This window comes from Ipomoea nil, unplaced genomic scaffold (genome assembly GCF_001879475.1).
Source record: "Ipomoea nil cultivar Tokyo-kokei standard unplaced genomic scaffold, Asagao_1.1 scaffold0804, whole genome shotgun sequence".
NCBI lineage: Eukaryota > Viridiplantae > Streptophyta > Magnoliopsida > Solanales > Convolvulaceae > Ipomoea > Ipomoea nil.
In genome coordinates, this window is record NW_017617232.1 from 217,505 (window position 1) to 245,244 (window position 27,740).

Sequence of the window (27,740 nt, forward strand, 5' to 3'; positions counted from 1 at the left end):
ACAATGAGGTAAACCTATCAAACCTGTTGCCCATAGTAAATTGACTCAAATCAAGAAGACCAATAGACTGCTCTCACTAGAAGTCGAACTTGTAACATTATAGCTATCAAGTTAACAGTCTGATCAACTTGGCTTGAATTGCTTCCTTTCTAGTGTGTCCATAGGCCAACCTTCCCTAATGCATCTATATATTCCGGCCGGCAATAAAAAATCACATTATTGTCTACTTATTAATTTCATTTTCACCTATTTAAGTCAATACCCTAAATTGGATGTGGATGACAGGTAACTCCAAACCTCCAATAATTCTCTCTGAAGTGTATACGTAATCTTATTTTTCTACATATGATGTTTTTATCCATAACAAGTGTTTGCTTGTACAATTATTTGTCTTACCTTTATTCCTCTTATGAAAAAGACCTCCATTCTTACCTAAATTCTATTTTGACTTCCTTGCCAATAAGAATCTTGCTTTTATACATGCATGCATATATTTAACTTCTTTTAAATATTGGCCAATTCCACACCAAAAATTTAAGGCAAAACACATCCAAATGGCTTATTCTCCCCCCTTCCCCAATGTGTGGGCATGGATTCAAAACCTCCCACCAATCACACAATGGAAAAATGACACTATTTCCATGTGCATTTGTTCATCATCTACTTCATACCAACCTAATTCCCTCAAGCTCTCCATAACCAAAACTCTCCACTCCTCCATGCACTTAACCATTTTTGTTGATTACCATCTCCCCATTGTTCTATGGACCTCAAAGCCAATACAACTCATCACCTCAAAGCCAACCACACAATCCATCTCCCATTTGTTAAACAACTTTGTCCAAGATGTCCTCAGCTACGGCCCCGCAAGAAGCCCTAGCAGGGTCGCTCTTAGGCTACCAAGACTAGACGACTCTAACACCATCCCAGACATCTTCAATGTGTCGTTTCTGACCCTCGCTTTCATCATATGCATCTACGAGTGCCCTCAGGAGCTTCGCGCTACCTGCATTCACACTCTGAAGGACCATCTCTCGTGCCCCCGGGCTAGGGCTGCATCGCCGCTACTAATGAGGCTGATGGGCTCAAACATGGAAGAGGAGTGGATGAGGTGTGTGAACCTTGCCATTACCAACTGGATTGTGGAGCTTCAGGCTGCTAGCAACGTTGGCCACACCATAATAACCACACCTTCACCTTTGTTTTCGTACTCGAATTCGTCTTTTGGGCTGTGGAAAGTTCAGTTGTACTGCCCTGTTATTGCCATGGAAGTTGAGAGCTCTAGTGGCCCTTCCCCTGATGACCATCTGCGCTTCTCCCTCAACTATCATCAATTTGAAGGTGTGATTCAACTCAACCACAAGGTTACCATTCGTGAGAATTGGATTGAAGTAATGGTGAACATTGATAACATTAGGTACGTACGTATATATAGTACATCCATCAATTTTCTCCGGCCATTTCTGATCTCACACAAAGGATGAGATGGTACTAATTGACCCGGGTGGTCTGAATCAAATAAGTCCACATAAATAAAAGGCAAAATCATAAAGACAAGATAAATATAGGTCTTGTTTGGTAAAATATTAGTCATCTATCAGTCAATTTTGGCTTATTTGATCATTATTAATTGTTTTACTTGTTAAAAAATCAACTCGAAAAAGCTTAAATTCAAAAACCTGCTCAAAGCAACTTTTTCAATTAACTTTTTGAGAAAAGAAATTATACCAAACAGATATTAGCTAACAGCTAATTTACTAAACACATTTCTAGAATCAGCTAATGTTATCAACTAGTTATACCCTCTAATTAACTCAATCAGCTAACAGCTATCAGCTACTAGCCATTTACCAAACAGGGCCATAGTAATATTCGTGTATTAATGCTTGGAAATATTACAAAGAGTGTGGGGTAATAAAATTGAGCTTGATCAATTGTTATACCATGGACCAGGATCCACCTTATTGAGTTATTGTAGACCCTGGTCCAAAAATCATGTTGTGCATTTAGTTAAAAATTATGTGTCTATAAATAAATTAAAGGCACATAATTTGTTAATTACAAACCCGTAATATGTTAACTGTGTCTAACATATTATGTGCCTTTAATTTATTTACAAACATATAATCTGTTAACGACAAACACATAATGTGTTAGCTACAAATACATAATTTGAATGTCATTTTGGATCAATGTCCACAATGCAACGTGGATCTTGATCCATGGTATAATTTGTTGAGCTTGATTGTCAAGGCCAAGGCAATACCAATTTATACAAAGAAAAGGGCCCAACAAACTCCTAAAAACGTGGTGGGCCGAGAGGCTAAGTCAAGGCCCACCATTTGGGCCCAGAGACGGGCTGCAGGATAGAAATAGCTAGTGGCCGTGGGTCGGCCTTGGGGGCATTTTCCCTCTGCTCGGATCTTGTCCTTTGGTCGGTGCCCCGGCCCTCCCCGCCTTGTTCGGAGCGTCCCTTGCCCCCTTAGCTCTCGGGTCATAGACTCTTCTTGGAGCCCAGGTCATGAATGTACTCTTTTTGGACTTCGGGTCGTGAGCTCTTGGACCCTGTGTCTCCATTCTTGGGTCATTTCGAATGTCTCTATAGAGAATGACTTTGTTTTGTTGATAGATAAGATAATCTTCAATATAATATAATATAATTCTCCATGCAATGCAATTCAAACATGCATGTAGGTGTGATGTGATGAGATTGTTGGATGAAAGTCTAATGAACGGAAGAGGAGCAGGGAAATCCGAGAAGCACTTCCCATCAAGAATATCCCTAAAGCTCACTCCCACCCTACAAACCAACATCATAAGCGTCTCAGTTCACAAATCCTCCGAAAACCCCACCACAGAAATAGGCATGGAAAAGACAGTGGAAGCCTCATTCGAGCCACCAAACCTGGGCCTGGGGCTAAGGGTTGCTGGAGGGGAAACAGTGGTGATGAGCTTAAAACCATGGAAATTCGAGCAATCCGTGAAGGGCGACAGCACGTATCTCAACTGGTTTCTACACGACAGCGTGGACGGCAGGGAAGTGTTCTCATCAAAGCCTTCAAAACTGGCATTGGTGCACCCCAAAGCATGGTTCAAGAACAGGTATTCAAGTGCACATAGGCCCTTCACGAAGCATGGAGGGGTGATCTTTGCTGGGGATGAGTATGGGGAGAAAGTGGTTTGGAAAGTGGACAAATGTGCTATGGGGAGAAGTATGGAGTGGGAGTTGAAAGGGTGGGTTTGGCTAACTTATTGGCCTAATAAACATAGGACATTTTATACTGAAACTAGGATGTCTAAATTCACTCAACTCCTTCATCTTACCCTTGTCTAGCTACGTACGTTTGACAGAGATGCATGCATGCATGCATATACATACATTGCATATATATAATTTCAGTTTCATGGTTGTTTGGATTGAATAAATTAAAGCATTCCTGCATGCATTATATTGATATGTACAGATGGAATATAATGATGAATTATTTGAGTTGCATTTGTGTAAATCAATTCAATGGCTTGATTACGTACAAAACTGATGCAAATCAACTCATCTCTTAATTCGTGGCGGTTACAAAATCGCCGCTAAATGCATTAAAAACCGCAACGAAATAAGTTTTCCATTAATTTCGGCCCGCAGTTGTTGAAAATCGCCGCTAAATCATTCGCGACACACTATTTAGCCACGATTGAATAACCGCCGGAAAACACAATGATGTAGTACTGTATCCTCAATCTGTTGTAATTGCATTTTAAGTTTAAAATCACCGTGGGCCAAAAAAATGTGTTGTGTTCCTGAACTTATATGAAAGATTATAAGGTGAAAAGTATACCACAAAATAGTTAAAAGTTACCAACTTAAAGGGGTTGATGCGAATTGTTAATGTTATTGTCTGTGGTAATTTATCGATATAATACTTTTGCTTTGAAAAAGCATCAATTGGGGGACGTGCCGGAGTGGTTATCGGGCATGACTAGAAATCATGTGGGCTTTGCCCGCGCAGGTTCGAATCCTGCCGTCCACGCAATTTTTACTTTTGATGCTAATACGCTCTGTCTGTGGTAATTTGTAAGTTTAAGTTAAAGAAGTTGATGTTTCGAAGGGGTATACGTTCGTGGACGTGCCGGAGTGGTTATCGGGCATGACTAGAAATCATGTGGGCTCTGCCCGCGCAGGTTCGAATCCTGCCGTCCACGCCATTTCACTTTTCCTTCGCTCAGAATTCAGACTCAAAGGTCTGTGTATTAGCCAGGTCATCTGACTCTGCAACGACTGATATAAACCAAATATATTCATTTAACCATTAAGGGATCATATTTCAACTCTTGAAATAATTAAATGACAAAAGTGTGATTTTCTCATCTATAAATAAAGATATATAAATATATCTAACTACTATAATAATAAGAGCTAAAAGAAATTTGGCCTATAATTGATATAAAAAATGTACGTCAAATTATTAAATGATGGGAAAATGATACTTTTCTCCCTATGTTGTTTGCTTATAGCACATTTTCCTCCGTGTGTTATTTATGTAACTACATTATTCCCCTCAATTATTTTTAAAGTGGCTATTTCTCCCCCTTTCCGTTAACTAAATATTTGGACTAGGGTGGGCACTTCGGTTCGATTTATCCGAACCGATCGGACCCGACCCGACCCGAATCGAAGCGAACTGAACTAGTAATAGAAAATCGAACGGTTCGAGATTTTATAACCCAAACGGTTTAGTACCGAACCGAACCGAACCGAATGCTATATAATTTTTTTAATAAATAATAATAATAATAATAATAATAATAATAATAATAATAATAATAATAATAATAAAAAATAAGTAAATCCAAGTTCTTTGATGTCTGCTCCGCCGTTCAGTTCTCTTTCTTACTTGTACCGAACCTTAAATCTTTTATTTGATTTCTTCATAGCTTGTTTTCCACTACAAGAAAAATTGCGAATCGCGACGGAATTTTTCCGTCACGAATGGGCAATATTCCGTCGCGAATCACGTTTTGCGACGGAATTTATTCCGTCGTCTATCGCCTTGTCGGATTTTGATAGACGACGGAATAGTTCCGTCGCAAATTTTGGCGACGATCTTCGCGACGGAATAGTTCCGTCGCCATTTTGCGACGGAATATTTCAGTCGCAATTCCGTCGCAAATGTTGCGACGGAACTGTTTCCATCGCAATTCCGTCGCTATTTCTGAACCGAATATTCCGTCGCCATATTATCTATTCCGTCGCCAATTCGGTAGCAAAAGAACACGACGGAAATATTTTCCGTCATGATTCCGTCGCATTGTTTCGAACAAATATTCCGTCACAAATCTTATATTCTGTCGCAATTCCGTTGTGTTTTTTGAATTATTTCAAAATAAAATTAGAATTTTTAAATAGTGATGAATGTTTTTAAAATATTAATATAAAAAATACTATTAATTCTAAAATAAAATATAACATAATTCTACATTAAGTTCAAGTAATAATACATTACCAATCCACATTTAATACATAATACCCAATAATTCAAGTCTAAACAACATAATAATACATCATCAATCTACATTTAATACATAATAATAGTCAATTCAAGTCTAAACAACATTGTAATAGTCCTAACAAACAACCATTAAAATCAATTGATTTGAAATGGAGGTGATGATGAAGTATCCGCTCTCCCGCCATCAATAGAATCAAGTCGTTGTTGCATAAGTGGAATAATAGCCTTCAAACTCTGAATTTTATCTTGTACACATTTGCAGAAGTAACATTGTCGGGTGATGGTGCGGGTATTGTCAAAAGTCTAGCTCCAAAACGACCTCCACGTGCTCTTGGCATCTTTCCTACAAAAATATGAAAGATTGCAACATTTGTGGTACAACATTACAGTGATGTTGGAATTCAAGCCCTCTCATTTCATCCTATCTCTTATATCATTTGTGGTACAACATTACAGTGATGTCTTAGAAGCATATTTAGTTTTCAAAAGTTGTGCAACTCTTTTGCTTGCCAACATAAATGTTTTTTCATCCCCAGTAACGCTTTGTATACACATCAACTTTGTATATAAATATGAAGGTTCTATTTTTCTTATACATTTTGTCCAAAAGCACTCACTTTGTATATATAAAATATGTGTAAAATTTATGACCAACAAAAAAATAATACTATAAAAATAGGTACCTGAGGAGTGTTGTACTCAATGAAGCAGTAGCCTAGGGTCTTCTAGTACTGGAATATATTTTGAGTGCACTAGCAATGACAGATTGTGTCCAGAAATTAATTATATAGTAATTGACACTTGTTCTTTTAATATCAACTATACAGATAGATGATTATTCATCTTATCAATAAAAATATTCCAACTGAACCAACTGAAGAGTCGGTTGTGCAAAAACGTTAACTGATGTTTGGTAATTAGTATTTAGTATTGTGTTTGAACTTTGGATTGCTATTTTGTTATATAATGTTTAGATTTTGAATTTGGATTATGTGAATATGTATTGTTTGGTAGTATGTTCGAAAAATTAGGAAATGTTGAAATTTGGGGATCTTAAACCGAACCGAATCCTAATGTTAAACCGAATGGTTTAACTTTTTTAAAACCGAAAAAACGAAACCGAAACGAAACTGAGAAAAATCGAACCGAAACCTGAAACGCCCACCCCTAGTTTGGATTGTTAAAAGTGAGGGTAAAAATTGTATTTCACTTTAAAATGGTAAAATAAGTGAAATACCATTTTTACCCTCACTTTTAACAGTCCAAACATTTAGTTAACGAAGAGGGGGAGAAATAGTCACTTTAAAAACAATTGAGGGGATACATTACACTCCTCCAAACAAGTGCTTTCTCTCCCTTTTTTGTCTGTAAAGGCCCTTCGACTCCATCCTCCAGCTGTTGGCTGACGCTATAATGGAGGGTTGAGTCGGTGGTGCCATTAGTAGACTCCATCCTCTGGCTGTTTTAGGAATAAGTGTTAGATCTCAGATGATCACCGATCGTTTTTTCAGATAAGGCGTCAAAGACTCTCCAGATCTGACAGGTTTTCTATCATCTTTTCCATTTATGTTGTTTTCTTTTGGTTCTACGTTATCCCTTTGTTCCTTTGACTAGTTTATTTTCTCTCGTCTCTCTGGTGAGTGTTTCCCTCTCGTTTCTTTGGCGAGTTTTCCTCTCGTTTCTTTGACTAGTTCTCCTCATAAGCGTGGAATGATAAAATGGTCACATCAGAGTCAGGCTTGACTATGTTTGACCAGATCTGTGAATAAGCACCGAGTTCATCCAACAAACTTCGGCTTCAAATTTATAAAACAGTCTGCAATCCAAGTTTTCTATAACATTACTAGAAAATTTGTTTCTATGTCTGACGGTAAAGAATGCACTGTCATTCTAACGATCTGTATTGTAAACATTTCTATTTATGATTAATGAATTAGCCTTTTATTTATAAAAAAATAAAACAATTGAGGGATAAAGTGGCTACATAAATAACAGAGAGAGAAATTGTGCTATAAGCAAACAACTCAGGGAGAAAAAGTGTCATTTCCCCTTATATGATTTCAATAAGAAATGTCTTAGGTTCGAACCTCATCACAATCAAAATTCTCTTAAAAATTATATTCTCTGTTGACTTATTCATTGATTTCAATAAGAAAGGTCTTAGGTTCAAATCCTATCCCAATCAAAGTTCGCATAATTAGTATTCTATTTTATTTTTATTAAATTAAATAATTTAGTAGCTACACAAAATAATACATATGCATTTCTTTAATTTAGAATTATGTGTCTACAATGCCTTTATTCAAAAAAATTATTCATTATCAATAAATTAAATAAGAGAAACAATTTCATTAATTATATTGTCTTTATTTTTCTCCAATGTAAAAATTCTTTACATTCAAATTCATCAATTGATTATATTCAATACATTGTCCCTACAATGCCTTTATTCAAAAAAAATATTATTCATTATCAATTAATTAATTAAGAAAAATAATTTGCTAACTACCATGTAGTGTGATGACATTTCGGTTATCCATCCAAGTAGATGGGCAAAGTTTTGAACCCCAGTGGTGGGGACTTAGATTTTTTGGGCTGAAAATGTTTGAGAAAGTATAGAATAGATACTACTTTGTAAAGAATCATAAGTATTTAAGAAAAATAATTTCATTATTTTTCTCCAATGTAAAAATTCTTTACATTTAAATTCATCAATTGATTATATTCACTACATAGTCCATTATCTTTTTTTTTTTAAACTATTTTTTTAATTAAATGTCAAAGTTATAATACAAAATAATGATATATATTTATTTACCAATTACCAAGTATTTTATTAATACCATGAAAAAAAAAAATTAAGTCAATCATATTAACTACTTGGGAATTTGTTGACAAAGAGAGTATTCAGATCACACAACAAATTGAAGTGGGAAACTACCTCGCAATGTCCTTGTTTGGCAATCAGCGGTTAGCGAATTTTGTTAGCAGTTAGCAAATAGCAGATTATATTAACTGGTTTGATATTGCATTGATATACTTTGAAATACTTATTTAAAAATAACCATTGGGCATTATCTTATTCGCACAAAGCGCTTTTAACTTGGAGGGTGTGGTTGAGTGGAAGGAACTCATCCATTGGTTAAGGGATCGATCTTTGACTTTGGAAATGGATTAGCCTTAAATCTCCAAGCTAGCTGTCTCCACATGATTTGAGAATTTTAGGCGGGAAGTTAAAGTTTAAAATTTTGTTTTTTATATGTTGTTAAATGCAAGAGGGCAGAGGTGCAGCTCTGATTCTCCTTTCTCATCTGCTTCGTCGTAGTCGTCATGTGTGAGGAGCTTCATTTGCAGGCTAATGTCACAGGACAATGAGTAATTTGTGCAGTGAAAAAATTAAAGGTTAAATTTGTATGTATATATTCAACTAAGAACGTACAAGTACAAACATAATACATGCATTTACACCATCACAACAATTCTAACAACTGGTGCAAGTGGAACACAAACTCTAGTATTACTTGTGGTCTTCATCCTTTTCATAATATAAATAATTGGTCGGACCATGACAACAGGAGAAAGTGACAAATTTATGCATATTGTGGTTACATTGAGAACAGGATACAGTCTCTGGAATTTTATCCAAATTAGATGAGAGATTGAGAGCACAACAAGAGTGTTGATTGGAAGAAGAAGAAGAAGTATTAAGCGTCTCATAGCAATCCTTAAATGCTTGTTCAAAATCATTGGCATGTGCATTGTTCTTCCATTTCTCATCGTACTCATTCAACACTCCTAACATTTTGTCTCCCACATCACATGCAATTATTCTTTTCCCTTTGCCCAACAAAGCCCATGATCCAATTGTTGTGCAATCATCTTCATAAGATAATAATTTTCCGAGCCCTTGCAGAATTTCATCGCTCCCTTGATCAAGTCCAACCTTATTTAAATATTGGATCCTAGATGAGGCCAAACTATAAAGTCGTGCCCAAAAGTGCTTAACCTCATTAAGGATAGGTATATATATATATATCTATATGCTCTGGTCATCTCTTCATTCATTTTTCTTCTTCTTCCAACATATATATATTCCATATCTATTTGAAATTTGGAACGAACTTCACGTAGCTTAGATACAAATTCTATAACTCGTTTAAAGTTATTGCCTCCGCATAAGAAAATGTACTTTTCATCATCATCAATCTGTTCAAAAGAAAAATACATAGAACAATATAATGTTTTAATAATGCTTAATTGAATGTTCATTTAATTTTTTTTTTTAAAAAAAAAAATTGCATACGGAGTAATAATTTTGTTTTAACTTTTAAGCATGAGGGGACATAGAAGCTAAGATAATTGAATTGTAGTGTATAGTATATATAGTAGGCTGTAGCATTCAAAAAAAAAAAATATAGTAGGCTGTAGGCATGTAGGCCGTAGTTGGATTGCACATTAATGGGGCAAATTATGCTGTGCATCTGCATACACCATGCATGGTGCATACGGATACAAAAACGACGTCGTTTTAATAAAACGCGCGTCTCCCCTTAAAAAAAAAAATCAGGTTCGATTCCCAGCAACAACATATGAACTAAAATTCCATAATCGATGAACTATAATTCCATAATCTAATCTATGAACTAAAAATTCCAGAATGAATGAACTAAAATTCCATAATCTATAAACTAAAATTTCAGAATCGATGAACTACAATTCCATAATCGATGAACTATAATTCCATAATCAATGAACTATAATTCCATAATCTATGAACTAAAATTCCAGAATGAATGAACAATATAATGTTGTTGCTGGGAATCGAACCTGAATATTTTTTAAAGGGGAGATGCGCGTTTTTTAATAAAACGACGTCGTTTTGGCATCCGTATGCACCATGCATGGTGCATACGGATGCACAGCATAACGATTGCATTAATGATTATATACTCAACATGCTCCCTCACGTGTGCGATGGGTTCTAAGCAACACGTGAATCTAAGCAACACGTGAATCGTTCCACGTAATCGCTGACCTTTGGTCTGGCTCTGATACTAAATTGAAGTATGTGTTCTATCTCAACTAAAAGTCTAAATTCGTAGTTGGAATGCACATTAATGATTATAGGCTCAACAAGCTTAGCTTATAGTTAATTCATTAGAATTGAAGTACAGTTGAGGATTCATAACTTACCCAACGGTGTAGCCTCCGCTCGAAGCCGCGCCACCATCCTACTACAAGCTCAAGATTCCAAGATTCTTTAATCCAAAGTTCTTGTTCTCTCTCACGCGTGTAATTGTATGAACGAAACTAATGAATAAAATATTATTGTATTTATATAAAATGGTTGAATTCTAAAATAATAAACTTTTTAGTGAATTTTTTTTAAAAAATAAATAAAGATAGACAGTGCATAATAATTCACTGCTGGAAATTATGAAATTTCTGACCACTTGAAAGTGATCTTAAATCAGGTCGAAAGTCTTGTTCCGACCATTTTTGGTATCCGGAAAAACCTTTGTTGCTATTTTCGACCACTTTTTGCTTTCGACTTGATTTAAGATCACTTTCAGGTGGTCGGAAATTCCATAATTTCCAGCAGTCATGTACATATAATAAACGAGTAAGAGTTTAATTATAAGATAGACATACCGAACTTTTCATCTTCGTGTCAATGTCGTTCATCCAATAATTGATCTTTTGGCGGACCTCTCTCGCGAAATTATATATTTGTTTGTCAATGTCATCAATCACACGGCCAGCACCAGAAGTCCTTTCCCTCAACTCATTTTCTAATGAAGGGATTATATCACCTGATATCATTGTTCTCCTTTGATAAAGTTGAATATCCCATGTGAATATCATGTGTAGTGCATTACAATGAACCAATCTTCCCCGTTTGTCCAGTGAAATGACAATAGGGTCGCCCCCAACTTGAAAAGTTGAGATACACTTGTCTTTAAGAAATCTTACAAATTCTGGTGCAATCCATTTTTGTGGATCCAATACAAAATAATTTTCGTAAACAGCTCGCATTTTTATATGCTCATCTTGATCATTTATAATTGGAACCCAAATCATCTTTACTCCTGTGCGCGACGCATAATATGCACAATAGGGGAAGTGTTTGCCGGATGATATTAGCAATAGCAATCCCTCCCCTTCAAACTCATCTAATCCCCCTGAATACTGTAAATATAAAAGATATTTGGAGGTCATCAAATCTAGTATTTCCCACGTACACATATATGATAATAATATAAGATAAGTAAGAACAAATGCTTATGCATACTCGCCACCCAGTTCGGACCAAAATTGGCTTCTCTTTATTATTTTTGATATTGAATATCAATTTAAGAACGTCCAAGATATTTGAAGAATTATCAAACGCATGTAACAACGTTTGATAATTTTCTTCTGCTCTTTTTGCCTCTGCATACACAAAACTATAATTAATCTCATTGCTAAATTATGATTTTTGGTAAAATCTATTTAATCAAACTACTGTAATTTTGGATTTAATTAATCATTTTAATTAGAAAAATTAAGGATTATTTGTTTGCGTAACAAAGTTTAACTTTTAGAGTCAATTTATAATAACTTCATATACACTAGAAATTATACATGAATTATAATCATAAACATTTCGTAACTAAATATTAAAGTAAAATATTAAGCCAACGTAACCTAGTAGTGGGAGGCTGGAAGCCAGAATCTCTTTGATTTTGGTGGATACATTGGACAGTTCCGTCATGATATGATTTTGTGGCCTGAAGAATAAGAGCAAGGCTAATTAATTAATTAAAAGCTAAGCAAACATCAATAAATCAATCTTCACTATACTTATTTGCGAATAGTTAATTAAACCCAATTTACACGTGTTGTTGTGCAATGTAAATTAATGCTTTGAAATATTTTTCAACTTTATTATATTGTATTAATGATTTATAGATTTTTATATGAGATATTACAACTAATTACTTATAATGATTATTGAAAAATTAGATTAAGGCATAATACATGTACTTTAATTTATACAAAGTTAAATCAAGTGGTCTTACTCGAGGCCCAAAATAAGTAGATGAGCGTAGGTAACAATACTTCTTGCGATCCAGTAGTTCGCCAAAAACATTGATGATGAATGTCGAAGCTCAACCATAAGCTTGGTGAGATCAAAAATGGATCTTATTGAGTCATTAAAAGAAATTTCATTGTCAGGGGATAGCATTGAGTTTAGACTATTTCTTAGAGCAGCCATGTTGTAGGATAGTCCTTTCCGATGACATGATTGTGAGGCAACTTTAGATTTTCCTCGGATGATCGCAAAACATGCGAGTAACATTACTCCCTTAGCATGCCACATATACTTTGACAACAAACTTAGTAGATAAATGGCAGTTGAGTGACTATCATCATAGCTTACACAAGTGAAGGCTATCTAAAAATGAGAATGAAATTTAAAAGAAAAAAGTCATCATTCAATTTGTACTCAATATAAAATTGTGTGATGAATGATTGGAAGATTTATATATACCATACCACGAAAGAGAGTTGTAAAACATCAAATGAAATCACCTTCTGGATGTGTTCTTGTAATTTGAACCTGTCTTGCATTGCTTTTTGAGGAACCTAAATTCATACTCCATTAACACAAAGCTAGTGTGATGAAAACAAGAATGAAACTATCTCTAAACAAGAATTGTAAGAACATTTAAGAAATCTCTCTTTGGCCTATGATTATACGATGTAAATTACTTGGTGACATTGATAATAATAGTATAAATTTGTATTAATTATATATGTGCTGCATTTAGGTAATTGTATGATAAAAAAATATACAATGCTTACTAAATCTATATATTTGTCAAGAAAAATTTTAAAAATAGTTCAATAAGTATATTGACAAACCGTATTGAAATTGAAAATATCATCTACAAATTTGAGAAGACAATTGGCATCAACATCTATGCCACCATTCGGATTATGCGTATCCTTGACTTGTTCCATGATGATCTTCTCTTCAACATGAGTCACTTGTGAAATCACTGTTCTTGATAGAGAAGCAGGTTGGGTTGTCATGTCTTGTAGGTAAGATAAGAAGAGAGAATTGACTCTTTGAAAAGGGAATAATTCAGGTTTACTTGGATTGGTTCTGGTAATGACAATGTAGCGGTTATATAATATAGAGATTAAAAATCTTGTGGAAGAATTAATTGAATTTGCTTCACGGTAAAAAAAAGAACCAAACTGAGGAATATAATCACCTATTTCATTTTTGGATTATTATATGAGAAGCCTGTCTTCTTGCTTACAAAACACAAAAGTAAAATAGAATAACTAAGGAGTTAAGGATAGTATTATTTTTTGTTTGGAAACATGTCCTGTCTCTTCATTTCCTTCCCTTACTTTTATTACTTATTCTTGAGAAATTAAAAAGAAAAAAAAAAACCAAACAAACAAACAAACTCCTTATGATCATCATATATATAATGCGGAGTACAAATTTTATTTTGTCTGGTCTACATACCAATTTAACAACAAAACGACGTCGTTTTGTTAAGTTGTTAAAAAAAATCATATGTTTCGAATGCACATAAACTCATAACAGAATACACATAAACTCATAACAGAATACATAATACACAAACTTTTAACAGAATACACATAATGGGATTTGGTTAACATAATACATATAAACTCTTAACTGACTACACATAAACTCATAACACAATACACATAAACTTTTAACTGAATACACATAATGGAGTTTGGTCTGTTCGGAAGGACGGAGTACGTCAGCAAGAAACGCGTGCGTTTTGTGCCTGAGCGCACATTGCTATGTGCGCCGTAGTGCACGATATAAATTGCCCCAATTTAATAGCTAAGCTTTTTGGAGGCTTGAACAACAAACAAAATTAAAAGAAGAAAAGAGCAATGGTAAAAGAATTAAAGATGGAGCTGAGGTAGATATAGCTTTATCTATCTAAAGGAGAACTCAGTGATGAAGTAAAGTATTATAATATTGATTTTGTGACCCAAATTAAACATGCAAACACTTTACAAGAATTTTTCTACTTTCCCTCATCAACTCCACTCTTCTATATATCATGTTCTTGATTTCTTGATAACTAATACACTATTACTACTACAAATAAAAAGTGCAACACATACAGATTCAGCTGCACTAGTTAAGCTAGTTGAACTTCATACCTCTCACATGGATTGTGAAAGGGAAAATTAAAGCATGGAATCAGTGTTATCTTCTCCGTATGGTATCAGCATGAGTATAATAAAGTGCACATATACTCACCAGAATTCACTATTGGAAATTATGAAATTTCCGACCACCTGAAATTGATCTTTAATCAAGTCGAAAGTCTTTATTCCGACCACTTTTGGTATTCGGAAAACCCTTTATTGCTATTTCCAACCATTTTTTACTTTCGACTTGATTTAAGATCACTTTCAGGTGGTCGGAAATTCCATAATTTCCAGTAGTGATTTTTAAGTAATCCAGGCCAGAAAGAAAGTTATGAAACTGTGAGTTGAACTTCTTCTTCTTCTTCTTCATCTTCTTCTCTTCCTGTTCCCTCCCAATTGCCCAGATTTAAATGTTCTTGAAGAAAAGCAAGCGCTTTCCCATACTTTTCAGACCATTCTTCTGCTAGGGATGCTTTCTCTTTCTCCTTCACCCCAAACAAGAAATGATTATCTTTACGAATTTCACGAGCAGCTCCTTTCCCTTCCTGTTTTACGCGTTTCTTTAACTTCCTCATCTCAGCCCGTTCACGATCTCTACCCTTAACAAAGCTGCACAATTCAATTCATCATTAGACAATCATATATATATGTCCATAAATGAATATAATAGTACCCAACCGGCCAATATATATAATGCAACATTATAAGTACTAAAGATTATTACTTGGTCTTTCAAATTTGGGATTAACCATCTTGATAGGCACAGGCTTTTGCTTCCTCATTCTTAGAGGTTGACGCAGCCTGTGATTTTCCTCAACTTTCCTTTCAATTAGTTGGATAACACTCTTGATTTTCTCCTGTAATATGATTCTGTGCTGCCAGTTCATTCAAAAGCTTTGCGATTGGCATGAATATTTCAGGAAAGGAATTAAATAAATCCTTCATAAATATTAATGAATCCTTGAATGGTCTCCATGATTGCTACGAGGATGCTGGCCCTGCATACAAGACCATCCATCAGATATCATTAAAGTCTGGCAGTCCAAGCTAAGGAGACAACAGAATGAAGAAATCACACTATGGAACATCTCAACCTCTTCCTGTGTGTACACATAATCAGGTGTGGCAAAGCCATCATCGACCGTAGTCTCTTGCGACTGCGGCTCACTCGCCTGACGAGCACGTGAGTTGTTGCCTGCACGCACATACGTAAAGGCTTAATGCACACACCAAACAACTAGCAAACAAATTCCTCCACTTCCTGAACCACCCATCCATCTCACACAAAAGAATAAATCTGGCACCAGGCCATTATGTAAGTGTAGCTAAAATCTAAACAAAAATAACTAATTATTTCGCAGCGGTTACAAAATTGTCGCTAAATGTACTAAAAACTGCCACGAAATAAGTTTTCCATTAATTCACGCAATTGTTGAAAACCGCCGCTAAATCATTTGCAACACACTATTTAGTCACGATTGAATAATCGCCGGGAAACACAATAGTAGCAATATGAAACCGCCGCTAAATCATTTGCGACACACTATTTAGTCACGATTGAATAACCGCTGGGAAACACAATAGTGGCAATATGAAACCGCCGCTAAATACCTTATTTGGTGTAGTATTGTGGCCTCAATCTGTTGTAATTGCATTTTAAGTTTAAAATCATCGTGCACTAAAAAATATGTTGTGTTCCTGAACTTATATGAAGGATTTTAAGGTGAAAAGTATACCATAAAATAGTTAAAAGTTACCAACTTAAAGGGATTGATGCTAATACGCTCTATCTGTGGTAATTTGTAAGTTTAGGGTTTAATTAGTTAATGTTTTGAAGTAACATATGTTTGTGGACGTGCCGGAGTGGTTACCGGGCATGACTAGAAATCATGTGGGCTTTGCCCGCGCAGGTTCGAATCCTGCCGTCCACGCATCTTTACTTCTCCTTCGCTCAGAGAGTCAGACTCAAAGGCCTGTGTATTATAGCCAGGCAGAAACGAATGAAAGATTAGCCAGGCCTCTGTATTATAGCCAGGCAGAAACGAATGAAAGATTAGCCACGACTGATATTAATACCAAGTATGATTTTCTCTTCTTTTTTAAATTTCAGACCGCTTCATTATATGAGTATATGTTCACAATTTTATTACTATATGTTCATAATGTCATAGCTCTATATTCATAATTCTATAACTGTACATTCATAATCCCATAACTGTACATTCATAATGGCACAAACGAATAACGCCGTTAACGGCGAGACAAAATCAAATCTTTTTTTAAAACTGGAATGATGCGTTTTCCCTGAAAACGACATCGTTTTGGACTCGTGTCCAAATGCATTGTGGACACGGGTCCAGGGCATAATTTGCGGGGTAGAAAAATAGCGGTCAAATTTTTTAATCAAATGAATAGCTCAGATTGATCTGTTAACTTTTCCGTTAAATATTATCCATTCTGTTAATTTCTATTAGTTCACTGTTAACTTACTCATTGATTTCAATAAGAAAGATCTTATGTTCGAACCCCATCCCAATTAAATTTGGCATAATTAGTATTCTATTTTACTCTTATTAAATTAAATAATAATTTGGTAGCTACAACAAAAAATAATACATATGCATTTTTTTAATTTAGAATTATGTCTACAATGCCTTTATTCAAAAAAAAAAATTATTCATTATCAATAAAATTTTTTTTGAAAACCATTATCAATAAATTAATTAAGAGAAATAATTTTATTAGTTATATTGTCTTTATTTTTCTCCAATGTAAAAATTCTTTACATTCAAATTCATCAATTGATTATATTCACTACATTGTCTATTATCTTTTTTATGCACTATTTTTAATTAAATATCAAAGTTATAATACAAAATAATGTTATATATTTATTTACCAAGTATTTTATTAATACCATGAAAATTTTAAATTAATAAAGTCAATCATATTAACTACTTGAGGGATTTGTTGACAAAGAGAGTATCAAATCACATACCAAAATTGAAGTGAGAAACTACCTCGCAATGTCCTTGTTTGATAATCAGCAGTTAGCGGTTAGCGTTAGCGGATTAGACCAGCGAATTATATCAACGGTTGGTAAAAATGTATTTGAAAAAATTCGCTGTTTAAATTAACATTTAAAATGACTTAAGGGTATAATAATAATAATAATAATAATAATAATAATAATAATAATAATAATAATAATAATAATAATAATAATAATAATAATAATAATAATAATAATAATAATAATAATAATAATAATTGTTTTAATAATAATTTTTTTTAAAAAATATAGATGTGTTTTGGGGAAATCATTCTCAAAAACGCTAAGTGAAAATATTGTAAATTGCAATATTTTTATTTTCAGTGGTTTGGAACAAATTGTTGCTTTAAACTGTTGAATAACCAAAACACTTTCTTTAGCATTTTGATCTTTGGATTACATCATATTTACCAAATATCCAATATCTTTGGGTTACATTATAATTAAAAATTTTAAATTTTTACTACATCAAAATTTCTAATTGGTTGAATTAAATGAACACTGAGCAAAACACCTAAAGGACTGATACCGTTGATTCATTCATTGATCTTGCATATATGTGCATTCATTAAATATATTAGAACCCTTTGCAACAAAAATACTTGGTTACTATTTAAAAATGTGTTGGATATTAAAGATATGTTAAATGTGTTTGATCATGTTAACATCTCTTTTATTAAGCAATATGTGAATAGAACGATCTATTTATTAGCTCGAAAATCCGTTTTTATGTTAAATTGCATGGAGTGGTCTTCCAACCTTCCACCCTTTCTTTGTAATGTTCTTTTGGAGAAAATGAAGTAAATCATTTGGTGTTCAAAAATAAAAATTAAAAATTAAAGGACTGTTTAAAAAAAAAAATGAAAGAGAAATCCTACATTGCATATCATGTACACCTATCCCATTTTGTGTATGGCTTAAGTGAAATTATTTTTAATTCAAATTTTTTATAATATTAAATTTATTACGTAGTATTAGTGTATAAAATTTATATACTTAAAAATTACATTAAATATTAAATATACTATTAAACATAAAATTAAATTTAGAAATAATTTTAAATTACTAAAGAAAATATCCAACAAAAAAAATTAGTTTAACCAATGAATAATAAAGATAATAATCAGGGGTAAAAAGTTTTTTTTTTCTTCTTTTTTCCTTTCTTTTCCCTATTGAATTGCAATTCATATGAGGCAAAGTATAATTGTATGAATTGTAATTCCACAAAATGAGGAAATTGCAATTCCCTCCAACCAAAAATATTGCAATTAAATTACAACTACACTCTACCAAACCCCTCATTAGAGAATTTGTCCAACTTATAACAAATATGACCAATTCTTGAGAACATTATGTTTCATCTTCAAACCAACTTAACAAATCTTCATTATAAACAACACAAGAAAAAGGGACAAATAATGCTACAAAGAAAAGAGTCTGGAATTTATTACTGTAAGTGAATGTGCACTCCACATTCTTGTTAGATATAACAAGTCAGGTTGACAAAGAAGTAGGCAGTAAAAGAATTTACACGAAAGCAATCATCAATGGAAGAAACCGCTTTTAGGTAAAAGACGAGTTTCACAATCCACCATTGCAATGGTGGACACCATTACTAACCGTCCTGACGGTACAGTTTTGCTGCACGTTTACCTGTAAAGGATTTACACGAAAGCAACCATCAATGGAAGAAAACGAACCGCCTTAGGTAAAACACCCAACAGTTTCATGATCCACCATTGCAATGGTGGACACCATTACAAACCGTACTGTTTTGCTTCAAGTTTACCTGCTTCAATCCCCATATCCGAATTGTTCGATCATCACTTGCAGAGGCCAGCATATGAGGGTTTGCTCCATTCCAGCTCACGCAGTTGACAGTCCCGGAATGCCCATGCAATGTCCCAACAAGTTCACCCGAGCTTCTATGCCATATATAGACCTAAAAGAATAAAATAAAGATGTATTAGAATCACGTTTATATGCATATAATATAAGGCAGTGTTGTAAAAATCGGCCTAGGCGGCCACCTAGGTGCCGACTAGGCACCCATAGGCAAAGGCAATTTCAGCCCTAGGCGGCTTTTAGTCGGATGACCGACTAACTGGCCGACTAGGCGCCAATCGGCCGAGTTGAGCGCCTAACTTGGCCGAGTCGGTGCCAAACTCAGCCGAGTTGACATTCAACTCGGCCGAGTGGTTTTTTTTGCCTGCTCGGCTACTCCTCTTCTATATTTCTCTAGTCATGTACTCAACTAACCATCTAACATATGCAGTTGACTAGTTTGAGAGATTATAACAGTCTGTTAACAAGAGAAGAAGAAACTACCTGCGAGTCCTCACTTCCACTTGCAATAAATGCTTCATCTAATCCACCAAAACATGACCTTACAACAAAGCGATTGCGTTTGTGGCCTTTAAATTTGGCTATGCATGTCACACTTCCATCGATATTCCAAAGATGAATTTCTTGGTTAAGCAGACTAACCAAAAGGTACTTGCTGTCCTTGGATAATACAAATGAGGTTATAACTTGATCCTCCTTAATTGATTTCTCAGCTTTTGATTCCCATCCAAATAACAGTATTGTTTTCTCTTTATGAACAGAAACGATCTGTTTCCCATCGGTAGTGATCCCAATATCAGAAGTTCTAATAGTCCTTTGCCCTTTCCAACATTCCAACTCATTTCCATCAAGATCCCACATGCTAATGCTTTTGTCAGTAACGCCAGTAAATATCCTTTTGCCATCGGGAGACCATCCACAAGATATTAAACCAAGCTCACTTTTCTCATAAACATGAACACATTCCCCGGATTGAACATCCCAGCGTCTAACTACTTCCTCCGCTCCACAAGTAAGAATCTGATTGCTATCAGGGCTCCATGAAATATAGGAGACAGGTTTTTGGTGTGCAGAAAACCGATGCTTCAAGGAGACTCGACCATCCACTTTGACCTGAAAAGAACAAGAACAGTTAAGTATTTTTTATTTTTTTGGTGTAAACCACGAGGTGGTCCGGGTCTTTCTCTGTCTATTTAACGGTCCAGGTCCACCCGACTAATCCCCGTTCGCTCCGGGAGGCACGGGAGCTGGCCCAAACGGAATCGTCACTTGTGGGAATCGAACCCGGGTTATCCCGGAATTCTCACCCACAAAGAGAGCTCATTTGCCACTTGAGCTACCCTGTTGGGTTAACAATTGATAACAATAAAGTAGGCATGGGGAAAGGATTTTTCTGACAAGATTAATGGAACCACACATTTCATTAAAGGATTTTTCCAATAATAATTTTATTAAATAAATACTGAATCCACAAGGAAAATATGTCAAAAGATTTTCCTTTTAGCATAAAGTCACAATTTTGCAGCTTTATTTGTGAATTGTGATTGAATTATTCTTATCAATTATTTCTGAAGAATGCCAACATCTTATTCAAAAATCAAGAGTGCAAAATGAACCTCTAGCATGAAGATTGGTATACGCATTATAGTGATGTGCACACATATGAACAAGTAATAAATAATGCAAGGCAATGCTGAGTAGATTACAAAAGAAGAGGTCTAAGCAATTAAAAGGAAACAAATTAATGCTTTATCACATCAAGGATATATTAAGGGCAAGATGAGAACACTCCAAAAGTTACCTCCCATATAATAACAGAAGAATCTGCTGATGATGAGGCCAAGAATTTTCCATTGTGCGAAAATTGCAAGAACCAGACTTCATCACTATGCCCCTGCAGGATCTGCAGAAATTATATTGTCAAAATACTCAGATCCCCAGAAAGCCACCAATGATAAATTTTTTAAAAAAAAAACTGTAATCAATGAGATGAAAACTTGGAAAGGATGGAAACACTTTAAATAGTGTCAAATTCTGTGCATGCCTCATTGGAAATTAACAAAACTAACTCTTTGATTTTCATTTTCAGTGGTCAAATCATAAATAAAATCACCATCCAACACTCCAACTCCAACAAACATGTAGGTACAAGATTATGAAACTAAATTGCTAAAATTGCTACGTCTTGCATTGTAGGGTAATACAAGAGTTTCCTCGCTTTGTTGAAGAACCATAGGTGTCTATTTGTAATCAGATCCATTTTCCTGTCATTATCTGGCACTGTAAGATTACATCTGTGGGCATTCCTTATGTCCAACAAACCTCTTGTCCACTGGAGTCAAACATTGGCGTCAAAAGAGTTATAACTTTCAGATATTTGTCACACCATTGTAAAGGTTTCAATGAACCCTTTTACCTTTTTCTCTTTGGATGGTCATAAAACAGGGACCTTAAACCAATGCCAAGAAATCCAAGTGGAAAGCAGCAAATGAAAGAAACTAGGAAGTCACATCCATTGGCAAAATAAACAATTATAGACAGCTTCAGATAATAGTAAAATTATTTGTTCCAAAAATTCATTAGTAGAACACATTTGATCTTGTTAGCATCCATTCTGTTCTGAATTTGAACGAAAGTCCAGCAGTTATTAAAGAAAACGTTATTATCTAACACGGCAACTAACTCCAAACCAATAGAGAATCAGTTTCCTATATACCTTTAGCATTTTAAATTAGGTATAGAGTTTGGCATCATAAAAGCTCTGAAATGCCTACTCAAGGAGGGCAAGACCAGCAAAAAAAAAAAAAAAAAAAAAATTACAGTTTGCTTGAAAATAATTCCTTTTGCTTGAAAAAAAAAAAAAATACAGTTTCCTGTATATCTCAACAAAAATATGCATTTTGCTTGAAAATAATTCCTTGCACAAAATACGTTCTACCAACTTTTAAAAAGTGTCATCAGCATATTTATCTCCTCTTCATCACCCTTGCCAGTTCTCCAACCAGGGGAAATTTATTCAAACAAAGGGTAGGAGAAGCATTTTACTCAAGCTCTAATAGCTAAATTCAGCGCCCACAACAACCATCAACCTCTGCATGCCTTCAATGCTGTCAAAAGAATAGGTAAAAAACCTTACCTCCTAAAGTAAACAAAATTTTGAACTCAACACTCTAAGAGATTGGAAGAACCAAATAATCAGGTCTAGGGATGGCAATGGGGAAGGGTGGGGTAGGGTGGGGGGTATCCCCTGCCCCCACCCCAACCCCTGCACTCACACCCGCACAGGGAACAAATATCCACCCCCGTGGGTATTTTGCAGGGGCAGGGAATACCCACGACACAATTTTTATCACTATTCATAACGACAATTTCAAAATTTTAAATTTAGTATAAAATTTATAATCCATTTGCACAATAAAATATCAAATATACTTCATTAAAACATTACATCTCAAGAATAAAAATGAAAAAAAGAAAGTAGGTACAAATTTATAAATATAAACCATACAATAATATATGTTTGTGTGTGTGTGGATGGGCGGGTGGGTGCAAGGGCAGGACAGGGATACCTCTCCTCGCACCCACCCCCATACCCGCACAGGTAAACAAAAGTCTCCCATAGCCAACCTCATTACCCAAATCTTGTGGATATTTTATTCCCCATTGAGGCTGGGACAAGGGTAACCCGTTGGGTGCAAGTACCATTGACATCCTTATTCGGGCCCACAGGGAAAAAAAGATTCTCTAAGATCATGGGAATAATGCAACGACATTTTGCTTCTTAATGAAAAAACAATTAGAGGAAAATGAACATTGAGGACTTCAAAGCCTTCAATATGCTCCCAATTAAATTTCTTAAAAATAGCCTTAATAGCCTTTCAAGCTCTTTTTTGTTCTCCAAAGATGAGCCATGAATTTACTCGCTCCCAAAGCTTGGGGGGTTTGCCTGGTAGGGTGGCGGTGTGACTCACTCGGCATGTGGTTGATTATTGGCGATTGGACTTATGGTTGGACATTCATAGTTAGGCCAATTCATTGATTGGGTTTAGGCTCTATACTTGTAAATGTGGGTTTAGTTGGTTGAGTTCTTTCTTTTAAGACGTCTATAGCTTTTGCCTTGACTGTTTTTTGTAAGGAAGGGTTTGTTCCTCTTCCTATAGTTAGTACTTAGTAGCTTGGTCCTTCTATGGGACCTGGATTTTGTTATCTTTTCTTCTCTTAATAAAATGGTCAGTTAAAATAAAATAAAATAAAAACCTTTAATAGCTTATAGTGCTCGGCCAAATAAATAACAAGTTCAGCAATTGGTGTGAAAATACCATAAATAAGCTACATGTTAAATAACAAGTTTTGAGCAACTATGTTTTCTCACCTGTAAGGTTTGAGAAGGGATTTGATCTTTGCCACACTGATGATCAGTGAGTAATGACATTTCTCCAGCCAAAGAGTTGTGAAACCTACAACCATCTAATTGTAACTCCAGGGCCTGTTCAACAAGATGCACCAATCTTTCCTCAGGTATCATTACTGTAGGAGGAAGCAATCCCTTCAATTCCTCAAGCAGTTTTGATCTCGACTTCATTCTGACAATGTTCTCACCTGATATGCCAACATGAACCTGCTGTGAATGAGACAAGATACAGGAGGAAAGCTCACGTACTCTATTATGGTTTACGCCTAGAGGGGCAATCTCAGTCCTTAAAGTCTTCAAAGCGCCCATGACATTTTCACTACCAAGAAGTTCAAGTAGTTTCTGCTCAAACAATACAAAAGATGCCAACTTTACGGTGGTTTGATCCACAATACCAAGTCTATGCAATGTGATTACACTTTCATCCCATTTCCCATCGAGGATTTGCTGCATAAACAAATTTACAACTGAGGAGTGCAAATGTATCCCTGACTCCTCCTCTAGCTGTGCCCCTGTTTTCTTATAACCAAGAGAATATAATGCCTCAGCTATGATTTGAACAAATTCAACTTTCTTGACAATTCCTTTCGAACCAACAACATCATTGCCCCCTTCACAAACTAAGGACCGAGCCATTGAACAGTCACTCAATGAACAATTTGTGGGATCTCTAAGAGACTTTCTGTTCAAGAGTTCTCCTGAAGATACCTTCACACGTTTGAATGGCGGTTCATCATCCTCTACACCTCCCATGAACTGTATAAATCAGTCCATATATGACTCAAATATAAATACAGGCAAAAGATCCAAATAGTAATTCTATGCCCTCCAACAAATAAGTAGAACCTTCCTGTGTTATCAATAAAAAGAAAACATATATGTGAGAACAGAAAAAATAAAACGTAAGAAGAGGATGCAATAATCAAATTGTTTCCTGACACCTACACATTCTGCTGAGAATCATATACTGATTAATGAGAGTCTTATACTGCTGTCAATTTCAATATGGAACCTTACAAACCACTACTAATTAGTAAGTTTAGCATATAACAGCAGCTTATTTTGTTAAATAAAGGGCAATCTTCACTAGCAAGCTGCTGTCACCAACAAATACAAGTTAAACAACAAAAGTAAATACCTAAACATAAAATAGAGATATACAGAAATAAAATAAAGCATATATAGGGACTTAGGGAGTAGGTAAAACAAAAGGAATATATGGCCTATTACATTAGACAACAACATTTAAATAATTAGAAATAGCATATCCCTCCCGGAAACCTTAAAAACCTATGTTTTTGTTTTATCAAATATAAAGGGAAACTCACAAACCTTGCATTTTTTTTATATACCTTTCAGTATAATGAGGTTTCCTAAAACTAAATAACATTAAATCTATGTTATGATTTCAATGCTCCAGGGACAAGTAATAGGCAGACAAGAAGAATGGGGATGAGAAGAGTCCAAATAGATCTACTACATTACAGTGTAGATGCTTCTTGAGTTAAGCAAATAACACTGAGATGATTATAGGACAGCAAGAATTAGATAATTATATCATTGCTCAAGTCCATTGCACTTAATACACGGTGTATTATACACCCCACAGTAAATATTCATCTCTGTCCTACGAAATGTAAAATGTTCTGCGTTAATGTTCATGCCTTTGAAGTAATAGTTCACCGCACTTGTTGGTAACATTCATCACTGTTAAGGGAGGATCATAAAGCTTGATAGCTAAGCAAGTTGGAGTCTATAGTTTACTGTTTATCAGTTGACAAGAGTTAAACTTTTGAGTCCTCCTCTTATGTCTCATATCACATAACTACATAGCCAATTATGCAATGATTGCACTAGAGAACTTCTTTAATTATCCATTTAATATCCTTCCTTTTCTTCTCAGAGATGTCACCATAATAACTTGGTTAAATTAGCTCAGAACGTCAACCTTGTGTTCTTCCCTAGGCAGCACATAACTAGGAACCAAATAAATATTAAGTGTCATTAAATATTAATAAATGATTCATATTTCATAATCATGTTCCTAAAATTTCCATTTATGTCGCGATAAGAGTAAAGATATCAGGACTCTTATAGCTCCACCGTTACTGATACCGATTTCTCTCACTTTCCATTACACCCTACTTCTTTATCGTATATGATCTCAAAGTTGGAAACTAAGTAGGGAAGAGAATGCACAAATCAGTCTCAACATGTATAGCTCCATAGCTGACCTGCTTCACCTTTGGTGTATAAGTCACACAACTCTTATGATTAAAAATATATTCCAAAATTCTACAAATTCATTTAATGTCTTAAAACAAAAATTACTCTGTAACTCCTAATGCACCACCTAGGCACCTAGAGTCCTAAAGTTGCAATTAGAGAAGGAAAATAGCTATTGCCCTTTCATAACTCAAGCAAAATTTTTAAGCTAGATAAAGTGGCTTGTATTTTTTATAAGAAGAAGAAAAATAGTTCTACTACATTCCCAGTCTGAAAAGCAAAATTATGCTCATAGGAGCTAATTATATCTAGAGAGTCCTAAAGCTTCAATTAAAGTACTACCCTTTCAGTTCTGAAAAGAAAAAAATTAAAGCTAAATAAAGTGATCTGTATTGTTGTTATTGATAAGTGATTTGTATAATCAGTCCTATATATGAGAAACAATCAGATGACAGATAATACTCCTAAAATAACACTGAGCTAAATCAATCAAAAAAAAAAAAACATGAAATCGAACAAATAAAAAACAAAAAACAGAACAAGAATCTGAAATCCAACTCCAGAAATCCACAGAAATGATAAACCAAGTAGAAAAATTAAACCCAATTCAAAGACGGTGCTAGTAACCCGTAAAGCAAAATGCAGGAACTAATAAATAGACAATACCACAAGAAATAAACAGATTAATCAAGAATCTCCAAATACCCAGACAGTGATTTCAAGTATCCGAGCAAAGCAGATGCCAAAAATGGGGGAAATGTAAGTGAAATGAAAAGGGGAAAACTTGTGTGTGTAAGATTACACTTGATTCTGTGGGCGACTTGATTGATGCTTGGCTATCTAAATATCCGTAAATGGCATAGTCTCTAAGAAAAATGATTCTTGATAATGGCGGTAGGGTGGGGCAAGGGATTTGGAAAGAAGATGGAAGAAAGTGAACCGTGGATTACAATTTTCTATTCATATATTCAATATACGGTGCAGATAGTATATTGCGTGAAGGAAACCACCTTAGGTTAATTGAAGAAGAAATCGACAAAAGGAGGTACACTAATATAAGATTTAGTTCTACTCAGGGTGTATTTAAAAATTTGAAAAATAATTTTCTAAAGAGTTAATACTCAAAATGGTCATCCGACTATTACCTAATACTCGATTTAGTCTCGGAGAATTAAACGTACTCAACTTAGTCCTCTTAGTTTTCAATTCACACCTAATATGGTCCTCCGTTACAATTGTCTTCTATCCACCGTTATTTTGAGGGCAAAAAAGTTAATTACTTGGTCCAATCCTGTTTCTTCCTCAGGTCAACGTCGTTGGAGGCCCTCCTCCACACTGAGTACTGCCACCACGTTGTCCACGCGTCTGCTGCCAGCCACCTTCAGGCCTTGTTGAGCTATATTCGCGACAGCTGGCAAAGCAGAACCAGACGTCGGATAATCCTCGACTAACAAGAACTCCTGCGCGCTCAAAAAATTAGCCAGCTCCTCCAGAGAAATTG

At 34.9% G+C, this 27,740-nt stretch overlaps 3 protein-coding genes, 1 long non-coding RNA gene and 3 other non-coding genes across 11 annotated transcripts; 5 read left to right on the plus strand and 2 right to left on the minus strand.

Annotated features, from left to right (window-relative positions):
* Positions 1–526: 526 nt before the first annotated feature.
* LOC109177370 lies at positions 527–3,479 on the plus strand. Its single transcript, XM_019326727.1, has 2 exons — positions 527–1,417; positions 2,695–3,479. The coding sequence occupies exons 1-2, from the start codon at positions 555–557 to the stop codon at positions 3,332–3,334; spliced, it is 1,503 nt and encodes a 500-aa protein (XP_019182272.1). The 5' UTR covers positions 527–554; the 3' UTR covers positions 3,335–3,479.
* LOC109177374 lies at positions 1,428–1,987 on the plus strand. The gene is made up of 2 exons (XR_002053572.1): positions 1,428–1,568; positions 1,867–1,987. It is a non-coding gene; the product is annotated as an uncharacterized LOC109177374 (long non-coding RNA).
* Positions 3,480–3,943: 464 nt separating the features above from the next.
* Positions 3,944–4,025, plus strand: TRNAS-AGA. The gene has a single exon. It is a non-coding gene; the product is annotated as a tRNA-Ser (tRNA).
* A 90-nt stretch (positions 4,026–4,115) lies between these two features.
* TRNAS-AGA lies at positions 4,116–4,197 on the plus strand. Its single transcript has one exon. It is a non-coding gene; the product is annotated as a tRNA-Ser (tRNA).
* A 4,799-nt stretch (positions 4,198–8,996) lies between these two features.
* On the minus strand, positions 8,997–12,662 carry LOC109177371. The gene is made up of 6 exons (XM_019326728.1): positions 12,566–12,662; positions 12,192–12,274; positions 11,797–11,936; positions 11,157–11,693; positions 10,698–10,814; positions 8,997–9,710 (listed from the first exon to the last, which is right to left on the minus strand). The coding sequence occupies exons 1-6, from the start codon at positions 12,634–12,636 to the stop codon at positions 9,453–9,455; spliced, it is 1,206 nt and encodes a 401-aa protein (XP_019182273.1). The 5' UTR covers positions 12,637–12,662; the 3' UTR covers positions 8,997–9,452.
* A 3,892-nt stretch (positions 12,663–16,554) lies between these two features.
* On the plus strand, positions 16,555–16,636 carry TRNAS-AGA. Its single transcript has one exon. It is a non-coding gene; the product is annotated as a tRNA-Ser (tRNA).
* Positions 16,637–19,179: 2,543 nt separating this feature from the next.
* LOC109177401 (WD repeat-containing protein 26-like) lies at positions 19,180–27,243 on the minus strand. 5 transcript variants are annotated; one of them, XM_019326771.1, is made up of 6 exons: positions 27,042–27,243; positions 23,975–24,863; positions 21,404–21,505; positions 20,086–20,715; positions 19,547–19,699; positions 19,180–19,410 (listed from the first exon to the last, which is right to left on the minus strand). In XM_019326771.1, the coding sequence occupies exons 2-6, from the start codon at positions 24,764–24,766 to the stop codon at positions 19,339–19,341; spliced, it is 1,749 nt and encodes a 582-aa protein (XP_019182316.1). In that variant the 5' UTR covers positions 24,767–24,863; positions 27,042–27,243; the 3' UTR covers positions 19,180–19,338. The 5 variants fall into 5 exon arrangements, with proteins under 5 accessions (XP_019182316.1, XP_019182317.1, XP_019182318.1 ...); XM_019326772.1 differs by having other exon boundaries at positions 26,945–27,243; XM_019326773.1 differs by having other exon boundaries at positions 26,906–27,243.
* Between the last annotated feature and the right edge of the window lie 497 nt (positions 27,244–27,740).